This window comes from Nothobranchius furzeri, chromosome 5, assembly GCF_043380555.1.
Source record: "Nothobranchius furzeri strain GRZ-AD chromosome 5, NfurGRZ-RIMD1, whole genome shotgun sequence".
NCBI classification, from domain to species: Eukaryota; Metazoa; Chordata; class Actinopteri; order Cyprinodontiformes; family Nothobranchiidae; genus Nothobranchius; species Nothobranchius furzeri.
The window spans coordinates 38,590,123-38,611,866 of record NC_091745.1 but is presented as its reverse complement, the minus strand read 5'-3'; the positions used below and the strand labels follow the sequence as shown (position 1 = coordinate 38,611,866).

At 42.9% G+C, this 21,744-nt stretch overlaps 1 protein-coding gene across 1 annotated transcript in view; it reads left to right on the top strand.

Annotated features, from left to right (window-relative positions):
• zgc:66448 (uncharacterized) overlaps nucleotides 1-20,214 on the top strand; it is a 53,926-nt gene extending 33,712 nt beyond the window's left edge. The window contains exon 2 of the mRNA XM_015948960.3: nucleotides 15,795-20,214. Coding sequence (XP_015804446.3) covers nucleotides 15,795-19,339 — 3,545 coding nt within the window. The 3' untranslated portion in view covers nucleotides 19,340-20,214. The remainder of the gene's footprint in view (nucleotides 1-15,794) is intronic.
• Nucleotides 20,215-21,744: the final 1,530 nt, after the last annotated feature.

Sequence of the window (21,744 nt, the reverse complement as noted above, 5' to 3'; positions counted from 1 at the left end):
GCGAAAAACGTGCGTGTGAAAGTTTGCACTCGTGCACGTGTCGTGCACGGACGACCCAGCGACGCGATCCCAGAAAGTTCAAACATTTTCAACTTTTCATCGCTGTCGCTCGGATGAGGACCAATCAACGGAGGTTTCATTCCCTGACCAATGAGCGGACAGGATGCTCCGCACATCTCAGAGCAAACATGAAGGAGAAGTTGATTATTATTATGTTTTATATAGTAAAATCAGAAGTAAGAGTTCACATAACTCTAGCAGCACCTTGTGAAACATCATATCTACCACTTTATTAACTCTGAACCGCTTAAATAACCTTAATTCCCTCCAACCTGACACAGCCAAACAAAACAACGGAAGTTTCGATTTCGCCATGGAACAGAATGCGTAGACGGCTTTGCCGCTGGCCGCTACCGCAGATCGTCTCCCGTGTGACAGGTAATAAAAGCGACAGCGACGAATTTCGCTTATCGCGGTCGTTTGCCGCCTCCCGTGTGTCGAGCCCACAATGCTTACTTTTGATTATGATTGGGGTAGCAGTAGCTCAACAGGTTGAGCGGGTTGTCCAGTAATCAGAAGGTTGCAGTTTCGATCCCGGCTCCGGACAGAGAGTTCTGCTGTTATGTCCTTGGGCAAGATGCTTAACCTCCTTGCCTGCTGGTGGTGGTCGGAGGGACCGGTGGCGCCTGTACTCGGCAGCCTCGCCTCTGTCAGTGCGCCCCGGGGCAGCTGTGGCTACATCGTAGCTCATCACCATCAGTGTGTGAATGTGTGTGTGAATGGATGAATGATACACTGTAGTGTAAAGCGCTTTGGAGTCCTTACTCTGAGAGGCGCTATACAAGTGCGGGTCATTTAACATTGTTTCCTGTAGATTTTTGTGAAGCTCCTATTCAAGTGTTCCCCTTAGTTCTCATGTTGACAGTTACACTAAATACGAGATAGCCTTTCAGTTATACTAAGGCTTCACTTTGTAATGAGTTAATTTACATGTTATTTAATAAGCCATAAGACATAGGATTCCATAGGAAATATGAAATCAACCTTACGGATCTGTGGGTACTGGTTAACCAGAAGATTGGAACTTTTTATTGCAGGGATTAGATAACAGCTTCGTATTCACTCAGAGACAACAGAAGAGAGAGTCAAGTTTAAAAATAGGGCTGTCGCGGTAACCGCAAGAAGAAAATATCGCGATATTAAGAAACCCACCGCGCTGCATGATGTGCCACCGCCATTACCGCACTTGATTAAATCTCGCGACAGCGCATGCTGAGAGGTAAAGTCCGCGCTGATCGAGGAGATAGTACACATGGAAGATGGAGGGAGCGGTGTCAGTGCGTCAGCTGCAGCCCAGCCAGAGACCTTGGAGCAGGCAGTGCTGCCACCAGCGGCAACGAAAAAAACGCTTGGAGACCTGCTGAAGTCACGGACAAGGACGTCTTCTGCAACCGTCCCGAAGAGAGTTAGAGCCAAGTACCTGCAGGAGGAACCCATTGACCCTAATGAAAACCCTCTGACATGGCGGCGCAACAACCATAAGAGATTTCCATTGCTCTCCAAAGTCGCACGTAAGTACATGTGTATTTGCGCAACAAGCGCACCATCCGAGAGGGTTTTTAGTGTCGCTGGAAATGTTGTCACCCCTCTCAGATCCTCTCTCAAACCGCATAAGGTTAACATGCTGGTTTTCCTTGCGCGTAACAAGGACATGACCGAGTTATAAATCACAGTTATTCTTGTGTGTGAAAGTGAAATGACAGTGCCTGGGACATCTCATTTTGTATACTTTATTTTAAACCACAAAACAAAACGGGCACTTTTTTAATTTCTGTTAGATGTTGCAGCCAAATTTGCATTTCAAAGTTAAACCTCCTGAATGTTGTTTTTAAGTTCAGTCAGAAAATGCCGTTACTGCCCTTTGATCTGCATTCAATAAAGTGTTAAATATGGCCATGTATTTTTTCTAACATTTTTTAAATGTGTAAGCACAACGTTTCAAAGGAAATATTGCCATGAGTTTAGTAATTAACAAACAAATTAGCTAAATACATAAATAAAAACGGGGTGCAATAATATCGCATACCGCAATATTGAACTGCCCTGACTCACCGCAGGGGGAATTCCTCAACCGCGACAGCCCTATTTAAAAGTTTAAAGAATTTATTACTAAACAAATTAAACTAGACTAACTTTAACACTAAATGTATGGTGTAACTAAGGTGGATGAGACGGAAAATGGTGTAATGTGGAATGTTACTCAGAACCAGCAAATCCGAAGAAGCGATTAGTTCTGATGGGAAATGAAGGTGATGTCTTCGCGCTAAGCTTTGGTTAGGAGATTCATAAACACATTCGACGACATTTCGCTGGCCTACGTACCCTTTTGGAAGTCCCCGTTAGATCAGGAATGTCGAGGTCCAGCTGGACCCTCTCTGGAACCGAAGCCGGGAGGAAAAGCAGCGGTTGCCGACCAGACCAGTCTTTGAGATACTTCCGGGTCACAACAGTTTTGTTGGCATCTAGCGAGACCCAAACCTGGGTCGTGATGGTTCAGCTTTTATTCTGAAAGGAACCATTGCAGCAGTTGGAACAGCAACACATTTTAATCCAGCTTGTCGTTGGTTCTTTTGGCTGAAGAGGAAAGTTACGGATTGGCCACTCCGACAACTTCTCAAGAACGCTTTGAACTGAGAGAGAGTCCTTTCTTCATTCTTCTCTTGAGCTGGAAAGAAGCAGTTTATAAACAAATGCATGAGACCTTGAGGCCATATCTCATGCAGACTAGTTCTGTGTCAGAGGAGAGGGGGAAAATGACTTTTGGTGGAAAATGGTCATTTCATTCTGTTACAACTTCATGTCAATAACAAGCCTGCTGAACTGCATTTTCTAATGCTAGATACACAAAGTTTAAAAGTTTTTTACGGCCCCCAGCTCGTCTAGGAGATGATGTTAAAGGGGGCGTAAAGAAATATATGTGAAATACCGGACAAACCAAGATTTACTCTCTTAGAGGAGTTTATTAACTAAAAAACACTGCTTTATGCAGGCAAAGACAGAAAGATTACAAAACCAAAAGGACATCCACACTGGGGAATTACTAATACTAAACAGAAGGATCCTCCAATACTGGGTAAATAACAATAATATTAATAAACACAAAACGCCGGTACTAAATCGGGAAAAAGGAAGGAATTTGATGAACACAAAAAGCTCCACCAAAAGGGTGAGCTGGACTCTTTAACGAGTATTCTAACGAAGACAAAAATCGAGCTCTAAACTAGGAAGTGTACCACACAGGTAATCAAAACGAAGACTCTATGGTCTGTGTTACTAGGAGGGAAAAAGAGGAACACTCGTTTTAACACAAGGCCTCTGCTAAGCTTCCCTCCCCGAATGACAAAGGGAGCTGCCTTTTATAGGAAGCTCCCTGATTGAAGGATTAGCAACACCTGGCTCAGCTGGAGCCAGGAGAACAGGAGGAGCGCTGAGGCCATCTTGTGGCCACAAAACAGACAGCGTCTGTAACACCCTCCCCCTCAAAACAACAACTAAAAATTATTTTTGTTGTTGCCACTAAAACAAGAGCGCTCCCACTAACTAACTAGAAAAAACAGCTAACTAACTAACTAAAATCCCTGGATCTCGGAAGGCGGGCTGATTAAACACTTAAAATCACGCTGCGCTGATCCTCAGCGCTGCGGAGTGTTCCCGAGATGGTAGCTTTCGCTACCAACACTAGCCTTAAAGGAGATCCTTACAGCTAAACAAAACAAAATTTCTACTAGAGAGCCTCAATCTGTGTGGCATCGGGATAGCGCGTCAGCTATCATGTTGTCCGCTCCCTTCTTGTGGCGGACTTCGATGTTGAACTCCTGGAGGAGGAGAGCCCATCTCAGACGTTGATTGGCGTGGGGGAAGGTCAGCGGGTTGTGATCTAAGAAAACAACTGTGGTGAAATGGTTGCAGACATACACATGAAAATGTTGCAGGGACCAAATTAAAACCAGGGTTTCCTTTTGCGTTGCGTTGGGACTGAACTTCCTAGAGAAGTAGCAGACGGGGTGATCAGGTCCGTTAGCATCCTCTTGTGGAAGAACAGCTCCTGTTCCGGCGTCAGAGGTGTCAACCTTTATTTTAAATGGCCGGGACAGATCAGGAGCAGCCAGGAACGGTGCACAACACAAGATTTCTAAGAAAGAGTAAAACCTGGTGACAGACTGGGGTTCAAGAAAAAGGAAGGTTAGTGACAGGAGTAGAATTGCCAGCAGCGAGTGTAAAATAAGGCCGGAGAGTTTGTCCGTTTTCTGAGCTTTTACTAAAACATCATGACTTATAGGGAGGTTCACAGAAATCTGAGGCTTCGTAACAGCAGTGGTATCTGTAACGGAGTTGTCGTCTGACAGAAAAGGATGCAACACAGAATCACGGAGGGTTATCTCCGGATCCTTTTTAGTTTGCGCTCTAGTCAGCACACAAGCAGGCAGAGGGCCTGCACTATCATGAACTTCGGGTTCTAAAATGAGTTCAGGCAGAGGTACGACCAAACCTCCAGCAGCATCGTTCCCTAAAATCAAATCAACTCCCTTTGTAGGAAGTTCATCCAACACACCAACCAGAAAATCACCCGCGACTAAGGGGCAGGTCAGTTTAATGTGGTGCATTTCGGCCGAGATAGCTCCCATCTCGATACCTTGTAGCATCACCGAATAGCTGGCTTGGCTATTTTCAGAAAACGGCAACAAGCTTCTTTTTATTAAAGTCAGGGAAGCTCCTGTATCTCTCAAAATAACAACTTTTGAGTCGGATTCAGAACCCGGAAGAGAGACAAAACCCTCTGAAAGGAATGGCTTAAAACAGGGACTGGGCTTTTCAGCGTTAGTTTTGTCACAGCAAGCTATTTCAGTTCGGTCCTTATTTGGGGAACTTCCGGTTCTACGGTTCTTCAGTTTCAAGGAATAACAATCACGGATGACGTGGCCACGTTTATGGCAGTAAAAACACTCTGGTTTTTCAGAATTTGAGGGCGGAGTTACTCTTACATTAGGTCTGAATGCACGGTTCGCGTCAGTACGAATCTCTCTGACCCGGTGAGTGAGGGAGAACTCATCGGCGAGGAGAGCAGCCTCAGAGAAAGAATTCACTTTCTGCTCATTTAAATAGAGAACCAGTTTTTCAGGAAGATGTCGCTTGAACTCTTCTATCAGGATGAGCTCCTTTAGATCAGCCAATGAGGAAATATGCGAAGCAGAACACCATTTCTCAAACAACACAGACTTTAAGTGAGCATACTCAACATACGACTGATTTACCTGTGGTTTCTCGAATCTGAACCGTTGCCTGTAGGCTTCAGGAACAAGTTCATAAACCGTGAGCACTGTTGAATTTACCTTGTCGTAATCTGCACCGTCTGTTGGAGACAGAGCGGATACCACCTAAAGGGCCTTACCTGTTAACTTGCAAGTCAAGAGGAGAGGCCAGACCTCGCGAGGCCACTGCAGCGTCGCAGCGATCCGCTCAAAGGCAAGGAAGTAGCCGTCCACTTCTGTCTCCCGGAACTCCCTGATTGAAGGATTAGCAACACCTGGCTCAGCTGGAGCCAGGAGAACAGGAGGAGCGCTGAGGCCATCTTGTGGCCACAAAACAGACAGCGTCTGTAACAAAGTTAATTTTATGAAGTTGTAGGGTTAATGAACTACACATCTAGGAATTAAAGGCTGTTGCTATCAGCTTATGTTTTAATTCCTAAGAAGATCAAACATATTGATGAATGAAATTTACATGCATACATATATATATATATATATATATATATATATATATATATATATATATATATATATATATAAATTCATACACCAACTTGCTTGGTCAATGTTAATCAAAAGATTATATTTATTTTTAAAGATTTAATTTAATAGCAAAAGTTATTTGTTAATTCAGAATATCTAAAGACCTTAGCTTGTTCAGTGATCAATATACACCGACTCTGTGTTTATTTCAAGAAAGAGTCAAGTTTAAAAAGGTTAAGAAATTTATTACTAAACAATTTGAACATGACAATTTAAAAGACAATTTATAAAAGCTTGGGTATTAAAGAGACTTTGGTATTAAAGAGACTTTGGTATTACAAAGCAACCCTGTGTTTGGATGAATCTAAGGTGAAGTGTGTTTGTTTGCGGGTGAGGGCATGTATCAGAACGTGTATCTTAAAGAGAGGACGCACGCGTTCTGGGTGGAGAAAGAATTTGGTTTTGTCAATAAGCTAAGTTGTTCTTATTAAAGAGCATTCAGACGCAATCTGAGTTCTACCTCACCGTCAGGCAACCCTCGTCGTGGATCCGGAGGTCAGGGGAGGATGTTGAACAGCCTCAGGGTACTGGGTCCGGTAGGGAAGACCGATGGTACAGACTTCTCCGGTCCTAGAGGCACACAGGTGGAATTGGTTTGTGTCTGCAGATTCTTAAGGAATCTCGTAGCATCAGCTTGTTCTGCAGGTGTCGTTTGTTGTGTTGGGAGTAATTCCTGCCAGCGTGACAGAAATTGCTTGTTTGGTTAAAGAGCGTTGGGCGGCCGTCCCAACCTTCTCTAGAACTCACTCACAACTGACGAGAGTTCTGTTTTAAAAGATGGCTATTATCATTTCTAACGAATCAGGTTTTGACATGTAGAAGGAAGATTTAACAAACCCCAGAAACACGCCTCCCTGAAGATAGGAAGTTCTGGTGTTATGGGACAAGATCATGTGAGTGCAGTTACCTTTAACTTAGTTACTGTGACCTGTGTGAGCTGACTAAGTGCACATGATTCTTGTCATAGTTAAACATTACTGATTATCATAAATAATTATTAACCAAAGAATAATTCATTTCAATAATTAAACACAGTTATAATGAACCTTGATGATTAGCAGTAAAAAGAGTTTATTTAAATAATTTTTTTTTCTTGAAATGCCCTCTTGTTGTGGATGGAATAGCAGTCAGATAAGCAGACAGCTGCACAGATTAAAGGAGTGGTAGCAGACTGTAAGTCTCCTGTGAAGGACTCTATTGCAGATTGGAGTCGTAGCCAGGGCAAGGTGACCCAGGCTGTGTATCTGACCTGTGAGTCTTAAAACCATGCCATTACGTGGCGTTACATCTCCCCCCTTACAAGGTCATGGTGGTCAGTAGAAACCACCTGGCATTGTACAATCCTAGAGGCCCGAAGGACTCCATCAAGGAATGGCAGATGTTAAGTCCCAGTTGAAGGCAGAAGGAGTGAGGAAGCATTCCCCACGCCGGTGAAAAGTCACGGATCATATCCTTAGGAAGCGGTTAATTCAACAATCTGTAGATTATTTGTATATCCTTGTGAAGGGAGCAATTCCAACAATAATTGATCATTTGTAATTCCTTGAAGGGATTATGTAAAAAAGGATAAATGAGCTGTGTTCCCACACAGCGTAGACCGCAGGTAGGAAGAAGGCAGATGAAAAGGAGGCCGGATCAGGTCCCAGGCGAACTGTAGACGACTCATCATCACGGCAGGACCACAGGACGTCCAGACCCAACGAACCGGAGCTCCAGGCAGCATCAGGCAGCGAAGCATAGAGGTCCACTCGGGTAGCGAAGACCAATGGCGAAGCTCAGGAGAAGACTAGAGCGGACACAAGCACACGTGAGAGTAGACAAACGAAGAATGCGTCTGATGCAAATCAACAAACAAAAATAAACCTACCCCTACATGTACCTAAATATACTATGTGGAGCAGAGTATGTGAAAAGAGTCCAGGTGAAATGAATGGATGCCATACACTACGAGTACTGGAAAAAGGTGATGCAAAAAGAATAAAATCAACAAAAACCCTAAACTATATGTATGGGGAATCAACGTTTCTGAGCAAAATGTCATCAAAAGAGAAGGGCAAAATGGCTGTAGGCCCTAACTTGTAAAATCATAAAGAAATAAGCTGTAATTTAATAATGTAGAAACATATGAATGAATGTGTCTTAAAATAGGTAGTAATAAAGGATAAAAACACTATAATGTAAATCAGTGTCGTTAGTAATTAAACCTATATGTGACTCTATCACAGTAGGAAACAATGATTAGTAAATAACTGAAGCATAAAAATGAACTTAAATCAGTTATCAAAAAGATTAAACTTCAAAAGTTATCATAATCACTAGGATTTGAAAAATAAAGAAAAATGGAATTTGGATCAACATAACAGGTAGTGGAGTTACACACTTTGAACTGTTATGAACTTAAATAATATAATTATGGAAAACCACAGCATGACCACAACCAAGATCAACCAAGTCTGCATGATATGTTTAGACATGAAATCTATTCACGCACCCACATACACCCAACAGAACTTATGTGACCTGAATCAGAGAACCCAGCGAGAGCAGACGGAAGTTCACCCTTTGGTGTGTTCTTGCTGTGTTGAGTTTCAAATTCCATCTTTCAGTTCTTTTTAAAATACAGAAAGGTTTATTTACCTGCAACGTTTCGTTTGCGGCTGCAAACATCATCAGGCTGACGCCGATGGTGGCGTCACTTCCTTTGTTTATCCGCGGGCAGCAGAGGACATTGTCGCCCTCTGCTGCCCGCTCTCCCCTCTCCGATGACGCAGTCCCATGCGCGATCCAACGAGTAAACTCTATTGTCTCTGTTCATGGTCCCACATCCACGTCTCCTTATCTCTATGGCTTCTTTTATCCATCTTCTGTATTTCTGTTGTTCGGTGTTTATGATCCTTGTGTTGTCCCAGTCCATTATATGGTTTTCTCTTGTGCAGTGATCTGTTACGGCTGACTTCTTTATTGTGCTTTCTGCTTCTTCTTTTGCTGCTCTTGCGTGTTTTCGACTTGCCTCTGGGCAACAAACAAAGGAAAACAACAAACAACAACAGAAAGAAAAAAACAACCAAAGCAAAGAACCAGAAAGACACGAACCAAAACCAGTGATAACCTTACCATACATCAGAGGCATAACAGAAAAAAAAGAGCAACAATGAAAAAACACAACATAAACACACCAACAAAACCATACACAACAGTTAGAAAGAGACTAGTACACCCAAAAGACAAGATACCAGCTGGACTTAAATGTGGAGTCGTTTACGAAATCCCGTGCAAACTCTGCAATAAAACATACGTAGGAGAAACCGGACGCCAACTCAACACACGAACAATAGAACATAGAAAGGAGTGTGAGAAAGAGGCAACATAGGCAAGAGGCATTTTCTCCACGTCTTCGGTATAGAAACAAATAGTAATGCAAATTATTATAAAACTTCACAATACAGTATGTAAAACATATTTTCATTAACTCCTCCCACCTGTAAAATACGATCAAATCGAAACTTGACCTCCCCTTCTTGACTGACAAGAGGGGGAGGGTGGCTGAATAAACCATGTGAACAGTTATTTGATATTTGATTTATTTTAGGAAATGGAAGCTTTTAAATTTAATCTTTTTAAATAGAAAAGTTTTTTTTAGTAAAACATCTAAAGATTTTGACAATTTTCTAAGCTCTTCATATCAATAGTACCTAAGGTCAATTCAAGAATACATATATGTTGATTTGATTTGAGCCAACAATAGGGGGTGCTATAAACAGGAAGAATGTATGCTGTCAAAATGGCTTAATGGATGTGCATGAAAATTTGTGGATGTTTTCATTATACAGCCTTAAGGCAGTATATCAATATGGTAATGATTGATTAGATTGGGCGTGGTTTATGATCATGTAATATTTCAAATTTGAAACATTTCCTAAAAATCCTTATTTGCATGTAGAAGGCTCAAGTTCTTAGGTTGTGTTAACTACAAACTAATGAGATAAAACAATGAAATGTGCAGATCCATGAAGAAGTTTGCTCTTTCTATTTACGAAAGTGTTTTTTTAGGATAGCAATTGTAGCGCAAATTCCATTAAACTTAAACTTAATGGAATATGTTTTTATTTTATTTATGATTTATTTGTTTCGGTCAGTGTAATTTCAAATCTCAATTTATTTTTATTGAAAAAAAAAACATTTAATTTAGACACAATAAAATTACAAAATATGATTGTAGATTACCTCAAGATGATCAAAGAAAATTTTGGAAATTTGTTGATAAAGAATACATTTTCTATTAATTGAATAAACATCATCCGTAATTATTGAAATGGCAGTTCTTGATCAAGGTCACACACATTTTTGCTTAGCTGGATTTTTTTTTACTATATTGCAAATAACACAAAACTTGGTTTTGTCACCACTCCATCATTTTTTGCTGAAACAATTTGAGACTTTGAATATATGACATGTGGACAAATATAACTAAATGTGAAGAAATACCAGAACTATTTAAATTTTTTAGGGGTGGACAATATATCAGCATCAATATTGGTATCGGCCTTTGTTAGTAATTTTTTAACGTATCGGTATTAACAACCAATATTTTTTCCATCTTGTCTCCATTTGTTTATCTGTTTCAGAGGGTGAGGGGAGTGATGTGTAATTATTTAGTCATGTGACAGTAATTGTAATCATCTCAGAAGTGTAAAAGTGTGTGGTGCGTGCACATCGTCGTTGTCTTCCTCCGCTTATCCGGGTCCGGGTCGCGGGGGCAGCATCCCAACTAGGGAGCTCCAGACCATCCTCTCCCCGGCCACCTCCACCAGCTCCTCCGGCAGGATCCCAAGGCGTTCTCGGACCAGATTGGAGATGTAACTTCTCCAAGGTGTCCTGGGTCGACCCGGGGGCCTCCTGCCGGCAGGACATGCCCGAAACACCTCCCCAGGGAGGCGTCCAGGATGCATTCCGTCCAGATGCCCAAACCACCTCAACTGACTCCTTTTGATCCGGAGGAGCAGCAGTTCTACTCAGAGTCCCTCCCGAATGTCCGAGCTCCTCACCCTATCTCTAAGGCTGAGCCCGGCCACCCTACGGAGGAAACTCATTTCGGCCGCTTGTATCCGTGATCTCGTTCTTTCGGTCATTACCCAAAGCTCATGACCATAGGTGAGGATTGGGACGTAGATCGACCGGTAAATTGAGAGCCTGGCTTTCTGGCTCAGCTCCAGAGTCCGAAATGAACACTCGCCACTCTCCAAATGCGAGCAAATTGCTCCATTTGGCGAGTAAATTTTTGAGCTCTATCTGCCACATAGCGAGTAAATGTTAGCACCAAATTAGTTATGTTTATCAGTCATCTTCCATGGATTTCTGATACTCCTCCCACCTGCATGCAACGTACACAAACGTACGCGAAACGTGAACGCCGCATCCAACGTCATTTCCACCTATCCCATTCAATCAGTTAGCTTCGTGTTAAAACTAGCGGTGAAATGTGGCGGTTTTTAACTGGAGTCAGCCAGCCTTCCAAAAGAAAACTCGTCAAACTGGAAGAAAAACCACCAGGACCAGTGGCAACCATAAGATTTTGTGAAAAGTGGCGAACTGGAGATGGTGGAGTCGTGAGACAATGGCTACATTATGATGGCCACGTAGCGTTGCTGCCTTTCACAGACACTTTTTCTGCACGTGCTTTAAACAGGATAGCCGTCTTCTATCAACTGTCCCTCAGCATTCTTCAAATATCCAAAAAATGCCCATACTTCGTTCTTTGTCATCTTTGAGGGATAATAAATGTCCCGAGTGCCGTCTCCTCTGGCCATTATTTCAACTTTAGCTCAAAGAAAATTTTGGTCGTAAACAACAAACTGCACATGTGCCGCCGGCAACTTCAGCAGATGATACGGTGGCTGGTAAGGGTCACCGCGCCTACATCGCAGCCATGGTAATCCACCGAGATAATATTTTTTTTAAAAAAACAAGACAGTTATTATTATTGTCAACTTTTTTACCGGGGTTTACTGCTACACCTGTTACCGTGACAACCCCAGCCCTGACACACTTTCAGATATTCTCATGGTGCAGCTGTGTTCTCCAGAGATCGAGGACTAGGACCCAAATGAGGCTGTAATGCTTTGGCACAAAGACGGTGTCAGAAGCAGGAGGCCAGACTTCATGGACAGAGAAAACAAGGAGTCTGACTAGATTTCAATGAAAGAGTTCATAAAAACATCTCTAAAAATAAATAAATAAATAGTAAAAATGACAAAAGAGTTGTTTTTCTTATTAATTGATGTTTTAATTTTTTTGTCACTCTGTTTGGAATCAACATAATATAGAATAACATGCTTTAGGTAGATCTAAATCATTTAGAATTTTGGCCGGTAAAAAATATGCTTGGCCGGTAGATTTTCATCATCTACCAGCCAACTTGGCCGGTGAGTAAAAAATTTAATTTCGGACCCTGCTCAGCTCCCTCTTCATCACAACAGATCGGCTCAGTGTCCGCAGCACTGCAGATGCTGAACCAATCCGCCTGTCGATCTCCCGATCCCTCCTACCCTCACTCTTGAACAAGACTCCGAGATACTTAAACTCCTCCACTTGAGGTAGGACCTCTCTCCCGACCCGGAGTTGGCAAGCCACCCTTTTCCGGTCGAGAACCATGGTCTCAGATTTGGAGGTGCTGACTGTGTGAACATAATAATGTAAATTCAGCTTTAATAATTTTCATTTTGTACAAAATTTCTGATTTTAGAAGTATTGTCAGTATATCGGTATCGGCAAAAATTGGTTATCGCTATAATCACCTATTCAGACATGTTCACAGTCTTAAGTTATGCACATATTGTATAGCTTTTATTTCTATTTACAGACTCCAGATAGCAGCTCCTGCAGTGGTAGGAACCTCAACGATGCCTCGCATGGCTGTGGACTCGATGAATCAACATAAGTCAATAGCAGAAATGTTCGCGCTAGACATTTTTGTCATTTTGACCTACAGAATTAAAAAAAAGGTTGTTATCATTTCTTCCCGTCATTTTCATTTCTCAATAATGAATCAAATTTTACAATTCCATTTTCATTCATTTGTCATAAATATTTAGTCTAAAAAAGCTGACCAGTGTGTCCAGCAACATATTAATGTTACAATTAAACAATTTCACCTAAAGTAGGAACATTTCTCCTGCTGTGTTCTGGTTCTGCTGCTGGGCTGTGACCCACAGGCGCCCTCCGAGCTGCTCTCACACCTCAGCGCGCTGATGGTGAGCTGCAGTGATCATGGTGTCCACGTCTGAAATAGCCTAATGCTCAGATGTTCTGATGGGAGTCTTTTCTTGATCCTTGATCTGTAGCGCTGCCCCAATTCTTGGTGTCTCACAGGGCTCGTCAGATAAAAGATAAAAAGGTCATCAACACTGATGTAGAATCACATCAATAAACCAAACATAGTGAGATCAGGAGAGGTGACGTTTGGTTATCACTCATACATTTTATAGTTTTCCTAAGGTGCGCCGCCACTACATCGCCCCTACCAGGCGTTGGCTTACATGCGCCGCCCCTACGTTGCCGTGGGTCTTAAATCCGCTCTATGGAAAATACTATTGATAGTGCAGATGTTCACACAGCGACGTCACCTTCAGCTGCGCCTTCTCCAGAGTCTGGTTAGGCTTAGTCGTGGCAGCAATCACTCTATTGGATAGCAAGGACGCCGATTAGAAGCGCTCGTCGTTCCACAGCGCTTTGCAACGCATCGTCGCACTTCCGCGTCTGGTGTGTTCTGGGTGTTAACTCCACAATCTTTCAATATTAAATGATGGAACTGGATTGTAATAAGGATTAAGATGTTAGCCGTGCCTATCTACTTAATGAAATATTTACATATGGGGGTGCAATAGGGTCAAAATATTTTTCCTGAGTGTTTATTTCATTGTGCAGGCTGAAGCGAGCCGACAGGACTCCGGCAGAAGAACGTGTGGGAGGGGCGGGCCACATGGAAAGTGGCGAAGGCAGGAGCGGGGCTGGGTGGGGTTCGTGCGCTTGCTGGGAACCATTTGATAACTGCTTGCAGTTCTAGTTTACTTGTTATTTTTAAATTTGGTCAGTCACTCTTGAGTTAAAGATGCAGACTGAAAGTGAAATAATGTACTCCTATTTCCTGCATTAGCTTCTGATAGAATATAGATGGCAAACAATGCTCTGCTCAGAAAAGCCTGACAGATCTACGCCATGCTGTCGGTTATCATTCATGGATTTACTCATCTTGGTTCGTGATGGGAAAAGCTGTTGGCGTCCAGGAAAGAGCAGAGGATGTCTCAACTAGTGGAAGCTAACTGTTAGCATTATCAACTAGAACTCCTTAAGGCTTGTGTTATTTGTGGAGATAAAACATCAGCGTTGCAAAGCAAAGAGTCGCATTGCTGTTAGCCAATCAGAGGCTAGATGTCCAGATGTCAGGAAATAAGACTCGAAATCCTGCCGTCTGCTGTCACTTTCTCCTTCGGCTGACTTCTGTGTCCTCAAAAAGGAGCACCTGAGTTCTTTTTCACCTTGTAACAACTTACAAGGCCTTCAGTCCTAGCAGAGACCACTGCTGATTTGGCCAGGAGGTCTTCCTGTTAAAAAAGAGTGTACCTTTCCCTGCTGCTACATGCTTGCTTAGTGACACCAGTCAGTGACTCAGTGCAGTCTGCTGGGTACCTTTTATTGGAAACTCATAGGAATTGGAAACAAATTGGCATAATGAACCAAACTCAATTGGAACGTTTGATTTTGCGAAATGATTTGGCACTAAATAAATAAACTGAATCTTCAAACAACAGTTCCTGATATTTGGACATCTCGCCTCAGATTGTATAACAGTAACACAACTGTACCATTAACCCTGTTTGCTATGCAACGTGGATGTTTTATCTCCATAAATAACACAAGCCTGGAGAAGTTCTGCCATGTTGTGGAGTTGCTAATGCTAACGGTTAGCTTCTATTGGTGTAGATGTTTTATGCTCTCTCCTGGACGCTAAACCAATAACAGCCTTCACCGTCACGAGCCAATATGGGTAAGTCAAAGAAACAGTTTGACATAGCACGGTCAGGGTTTTCAAATTCTAGTGTTTCACCGTCTATTTTCTATCAAAAGCTAACGTAGGAAATAGTTGTTTGACACCATTTTCACATTCAGCCTGCATGTTAAACTCATAGTGACCAGTCATTAAAAAAAATTTTGAAAAATTGTTTCTCAGTGAAGGACCTCTTTAACATCTAGGATTTTACAGGTTGCATCTGTCTGCCCAACTTATTTTCTTTGGTTCTCCAGGACAAAAGTTAGGTGCACCAAAGTTTGTGACTCACGTTCTTTACTTGAGATAAAAATAGCATGACTTGATCTGTAAACAGCATGAGGTGAACAATGACGGCGAACTTGAACATTCCGCTCAGTCTCTGGCTTTTTGTCAGACTCTGAACAGGCAGGAAGCTCTGGGACAACTAGTGACTCCACCTTGTAGCCAATCGGTGACCAACAGTCACTGGCATCGTACTTTCTGGCATGGTCCACACCAGGAACCACGAGCGTATACTGAAAAGTTGAGGGAAAATACTGAACTGTGTTGTTGGAAAAGGCTGTCAAACCGAGCCACACCCATCCAAGTCACTCTGTATTGCTGTTGGAAAACCCACATTGCTGTTAAGGTTTTTTATGAAATAACAAATTACATTACAATCAAAAGTAGATTAACTATGTCATCTAAGGGTTTCAAAATGCTAATTATTAGGGCCATGGCTAAATATTGATTGCTGCTTGGGTTTTTCAAAAAGTCTCTTAAGCCACATAATACATAACCTGATAAAGTCACAGCAGTTTTAGATGGGATGGCAGTTTAGGTCAGACTTTCTTTTTGCCGTCCACGGGTTGATATACTTTGCTGAGTTATTACTGTCGTCTGCTTTTCCTCTCTAGATCTCTCTAACGTTTCCGAGACCCCTGAAAAGGTGAAGCCGGACAGGGCTTTCGAGGACGATGCAGAAAAGTCTGTTGACACCAAAAATTCTCACTCTGATGAGAGCTGCAAAGAGAAGTCACAAGTACAGGATCTGGGAGGTGAAGTTGACCTTATGGAGGAGATGATCGAAGATGATGATGAGGATGACGGGGACGAGGAGGAAACTGATCCCACAGCTAAACAAAAAACGTTTTGTCTGGTGTGCAAGGACTGTGGGAAGAGCTTCAAACGCCGTGAGATGTACAACCTTCACCGCCACTTTCATGCACACGAGGATGAGTTCACGCCCCTCACTTGTAAAGAATGTGGCCTTACCTTCCAGCAACGAAGCAGCTTCATTAAACACAGAAATGAACACAGAGAAAAGGAGGAGAGGCTCATGACTCCAAAGATGGAGAGCCACACAACGGAGGAGGGCAGATATCAGTGTGCAGAATGTGAGAAAATTTTTCCCACAGTTGGTAAGCTGAGGGACCACGGATGCTGTAATCTAGCAGAAAAGCCTTATCACTGCACCCTGTGCCGGCAGGATTTCCAGTTTAAAGTGTCTATCAGTAAGCACATGATGACCCATTCCCAGGAGGGCATGTTTAAATGTCAAGAGTGCACTCTAACCTTCCGAACCGCCATGGCTCTGCGCTTCCATCAGAAATCCCACACCGGCCTCAAGCCCTATGAATGCCCCGAGTGTGGCATGGTTTTTAAGCACTACTCCGTGATGGAAGATCACCGGCGAAAACATGTAGACAAAAGCCGTTCTCACCTCTGCACCATCTGTGGCAAGGCTTTCAAGTACAGCAGCCTCCTTCATCAGCATCAATACCTGCACACGGGCCAGAAACCCTTCTGCTGCCCCGAATGTGGCAAAAAGTTTGCTTTTGCCCAGAACATGAAGGCGCACTGCCGTCAGCATAGGCTGCGGGAAACCAACTCACTCAGCGAGCCGCCTAGCAAACCAGCCACTGAGGACGCCAAAGGGCCAGGGAAGGAGAACACGAGCACAGCCGAGGAACCAAAACGCACTTTTACTTGCCCTCTCTGTCCCCAAACATTTCCATCAGCAGCAAACTTGAGAGCTCACATGCTCATCCACGAGGCAGAGTATGAGAAGATGGAGAGAAAACCTCAATCTCCAAAAGAACTAAACAAGACCTGGGACAAAGGACATGCATGTCCACACTGTCCTAGTGTTTACCGAGAGGAATCCAGTTTAAATCTACATCTGTTGAATTTTCACAAGTCACCTAAAAAATATTTGGAAAGGCTGTCGGCAAAACCTAAGAATGATTTTGCACCGTTAAGCAGTGATGATATGCAGGAGAAGTGGAAGAGCGAAGAGACAAGTATTAAGTCATACAAGTGTTCGGAGTGTGGAAAATCGTTCCGCCACCGCTCGGTGTTAGAGCTGCACATGCGCATACATTCCAAGGACAAACCGTACCAGTGTAAAGTGTGTGGCAAGGGATTTAGGTTCGGTAGCTACTTGCAGCAACATTTAATCATCCACACAGGCGAGAAGCCATACAAATGTCCTGATTGTGGGAAGGACTTTGCTTTCCTCCAGAATATGAGGACACACCAGAGGCTGCACCAGGAAAAGCCGTTCCGCTGCACCAGCTGCCGAAAAGGCTACAGCGATGAAACCCAGCTCCAGCAGCACATGTTGTCGCATAATGGTGACAAACCTCACAAGTGTGACCTGTGCGACAAGAGCTTTGGGTTGGCCTATCTGCTTCGTGATCACATGAACACACACACTGGAGAGAGGCCTCATCGCTGCGACCAGTGTAACAAAACCTTTTCCTGGTTCAGCAGCCTGCTGGTTCACCAGAAGATCCACACACGCAAGAAGCAGTTGTACAGCCCACACAATTCCATCCCTGTGAGCACTGGGGTGAGGGGCGGTGAGAAGAGAGAGGGGGGGCTCACATGGAGCTTGTCTAGACCCTTAGGAGGCTCGGGCATGAGTACTCAGCAGCCTCTGTACCCACTCTCTCCACAGAAAGATGCAGACATACACAGAAAGCCACTACACCCACAATCTTCCATGCTCCAGTCTCACATGAATTTACAAAGCAGGCAGCAGGGTGAGCAGTGGCCATCTGAGCCACAACCTCAGCCTGTGCAGTGGAAAGTGGATGGTGGAGAGGTGATGCCCGTCCCAACCCCACAGCAGCAACATGGAGCTCCACAAACTCCGTTTGACTGCCCAACACAGCCTCAGCAGCACCATCAGAGAAGTCCAGGCTGGGCAGAAATCCCTCTGTTAACACAGTCTGGCTCTGTGACAGTTCAGACCTCAGACTCACATATGAATGAGAATAAATCTTCTGCTGGCAGTTCTCAAATGCCAAAAAAATCCAGTCCGTCAGCAGTGAGCGAGATGGTGCAGCAAAGGCCGCAAAAGCCTACCTGGAATAGCACGCCCGCATCTCTAGCGCTCGCCTCAACAAGCGCTGCGCAGCATGATTTCTCTGTTCCTTCCACCTTTATGGACGGGGCGGCACTGTGGAGCGTCCGTCCCGCTCCACTAGTAAACTCGCAGAGCTCTCTGAACAAGCTTGGACAGGAACTGCAGCTGCCAAGGTGGCAAAGTGCTATAGTGCCATCACAAAAGGAGCCGCCCACGCCCACTAACAAAGAAGAGAGACCATGGGATGTGAGCAGTTCTCAAGTAATTTCTTCGACTGTTATGCAGCCAGAGAAGCCATGGAACAGCTGTGAGCCTCAAAAGCTATGGGCTTCAGGCTTAGCTGGTGTATCCTCCTCAGCTCAAATAAACCAAAGCAATGCTATGCCAATTTCTACTCCGGTCTCTCATGGAGTCACTAATACCTTGTGGGATATTCACACACCTCCAAGTATTCCAAAGACTATTAACTCGACTGAGAAACTGGTAAACAGCCAAGATTTCCACCTGCAGCAGAAGCAGGTGTCTCCTGCCTGGGGCAACATGCAGACAGCCACGCAGAAGGTTCCCATCTCCATCCAGTATGAAACTCATCGTTTTGGACAGGCGATGGGAACTCCAGTATGGGGCTTCCAAAATAATCCAGTAAGTTCTCAGACGCTGCTCAGCTCTCAGCTCAAAACAAGCGGTGGACAAGAGCTTCAGCAACAACCAATGGTAACTGGCACTCAAATCATCATAAATCAGCCTTCTCCCTTTTTCTCACCTCCACTTGCTCCGCTCCCCCCTCCTCTCGGCATGCCAGGCCCTCACCCTCTTCATTCTGTTGCGGTAGGTACAGTAGGTGCACTTTCAAGACCCCCACACCCAAATATTTTCTTCACACCGCAGGCGGTCATGAGTGAGAGGCCACGCATGCCGCAGACCCTGCCCCTACCTCAGTTCCCCCCGCAGACTGAACCACACAAACTTGGATCCCGCTTGCCTTTTGCCCCAGAACGGCTTCTCCAGTGCATGATATGTAGGTGCTCTTTTTCTCGGGAGCTGGATCTACAAATGCATTACTTGCAACATGCACAAGGGGAGATGTGATGTTTCCACACTAGTAACAAAAACATAGTTATCTTTTTATTATCGTTCTTGGGTAGAACCTCATTTATCTGTCACTTTGTTGTGCGGTTGTACCATGTGAGTGGAAGGGCATCAACCTGATGGAGTTTGCACATTTGACTTAAACACTTATATGACTGTGCAGTATGTTTGAAACAGACATACGTATGGTTAGACTGGTCCTTTACATACATTTCAGTTGTGTGGATTGTGTTAGGCGTGCCGATTAATGAGGTTCTACTGGCTACATTTCATTTATTGCCAATGTCACTTAGATTTAGAGATTATTAGTTCTTTTTGAAGTCCTGTTCATTTGTCTTGAACCATTTGTACTGTGTTCCTTCATGTACAGTATATACTGTGTGCCTTTCATAAGTACAGTCTGCATGTCTGCTGTTTTGGTATTCTAGGCCCTAGTTTTTGCTTAAGGTAGACTAAACAACGTGACCTCACCCCCACAAATGCAGAGCAGAAATGTTAATAGCATACAACGTTAAACTGTAACTTTTTCCTTTTGGAGGGGCGATGGGATTTATTGTTCTCAGTGTTTTGATTATTCATTGTTTAGTTTTTTTATCAGAACATTCGTCTTAGAGCTGATCACATACAAGTATGTTCCTCTTAAAAGTACTGCCGCTGGCAGGGTCCAGACATCTCACTGGTCAAGTTTGTTTCTGTGTTAATTCAGTCAGGAAAAGAGCATCAACATGTTATAATGCATAAAGCTTTTTTCTTCCTGAGTTTTCTGTAAATTGAATTTCTCGAATCTCAACTGATTGCTGATTTATTCATACTTGGCACCACTACACAGTTTATGACGCTGTTGTTAATTTTGTAATAAACAAAACTTGGATTTATGTTTTGTCAGTAATATTTTGTTACATAAAGGTGGTGATATTGCTGTGGACACATATTCCACCGTGTGTTCCTTAACAGGATGGAGTCTACTGAAGAAGTGAGATACATTTTTTGAGAACTTAAAAATGTTTTTATGCATAATATAGATTTCTACCATTTGAGTTACAAAATAGGGTCTTACCTGCCTGACCCCCTTTTGTAACTGAAAATTGTTTATTACACTCTTGTTAAACTAATATATATATATATATATATATATATATATATATATATATATATATAATCAACAGCTGTTTACTTCCCTCCGTTAAAAACCATGACTGCGCCAATGTTTTTTTTTATTATTAATAGTAATAATGCATTTTATTTAACAACGCCTTTCAGGACACCCAAGGACACATTATTATTAAATAAAACCTGCCTTTGATTATAATACTGTGCAGTGCAATATTTCACAAAGTGCCTTATTCACTACTACTACTACTACTACTACTAGCTACTGTGTGAAGTGCCTTGAGACGACGACTTGTCGTGATTTGGTGCTATATAAATAAACTTGATTTGAATTGACATCGAATGACATCTAAAGTTTTATTAAATGTACAATAATGTACTAGTACACTGTAATATATTTTTTAAATATATTTTGTATAACTTCACAATATTTTATTCTAAATAAAAAGTCTGTGTGTAAAAAGACATTAAAGCGGCTTAAAGTTACACTGGAGATACTTAAGCGAGTACAGATTAACAAAATTAACTGCATCACACATCTCACCACCGGTCTCAGTTCACCTTTTGGACCTCTTGTCACAGGCAGTTGACAAGAGGACACAAGAATGAAATCATGGACCATTCACAGAAACTCCTAAAGTACAAACATGTTTTACAGCTGCACATTTTACTACCGACTATCCAGGAGAAGCCACCCCATGGTCTTCCAAAGATTCACAAGTAACACCACTCAGACCCATAGCAGCATCGTCTCGCTACAAAACATCTGTCCACCATCCTATCCTGGATGGAAAGACCCAACATCTCATACAGAATTTGAGGAAATTCCCCCAGGGGAAACCAAATGAGGTGTATGTGCATGTTCGTTGAGGTGGTGTTCTTAGTTATTGCTTTGTTCAGTGTTGCAAAGGTGGAGTTGTATATTTCATATTTCCAACAGCAGTTAATGAAGGGGAGATGGGGAGTTGATCGCCTTCAGTCGCTGTATCCTGAAACTGCACTTTTGTTCATTTGAGCAATTTAGAAGAAATTATTTAGCCTCCTTATCTTAATGAAGCTTTTAAAACGTGTTAATCTGTTTTTAATCTTTTTGGGAATATAAATTTTATAGAGCAGGAGGATTTGAAGGAGAAGATGGAACTGGATTAATAAAGATAAAATGCTTCCTTGTTTCCTTGAAGTAATGGGAAATCTGCGCCCTCTGCTGGCAATAAACAGCAGCATTATATTTCCAACAGCTGAAAGGAAGATGGGGAATTGATGTCCTTTGGTGGCTAATATGCTGTAACTGCACT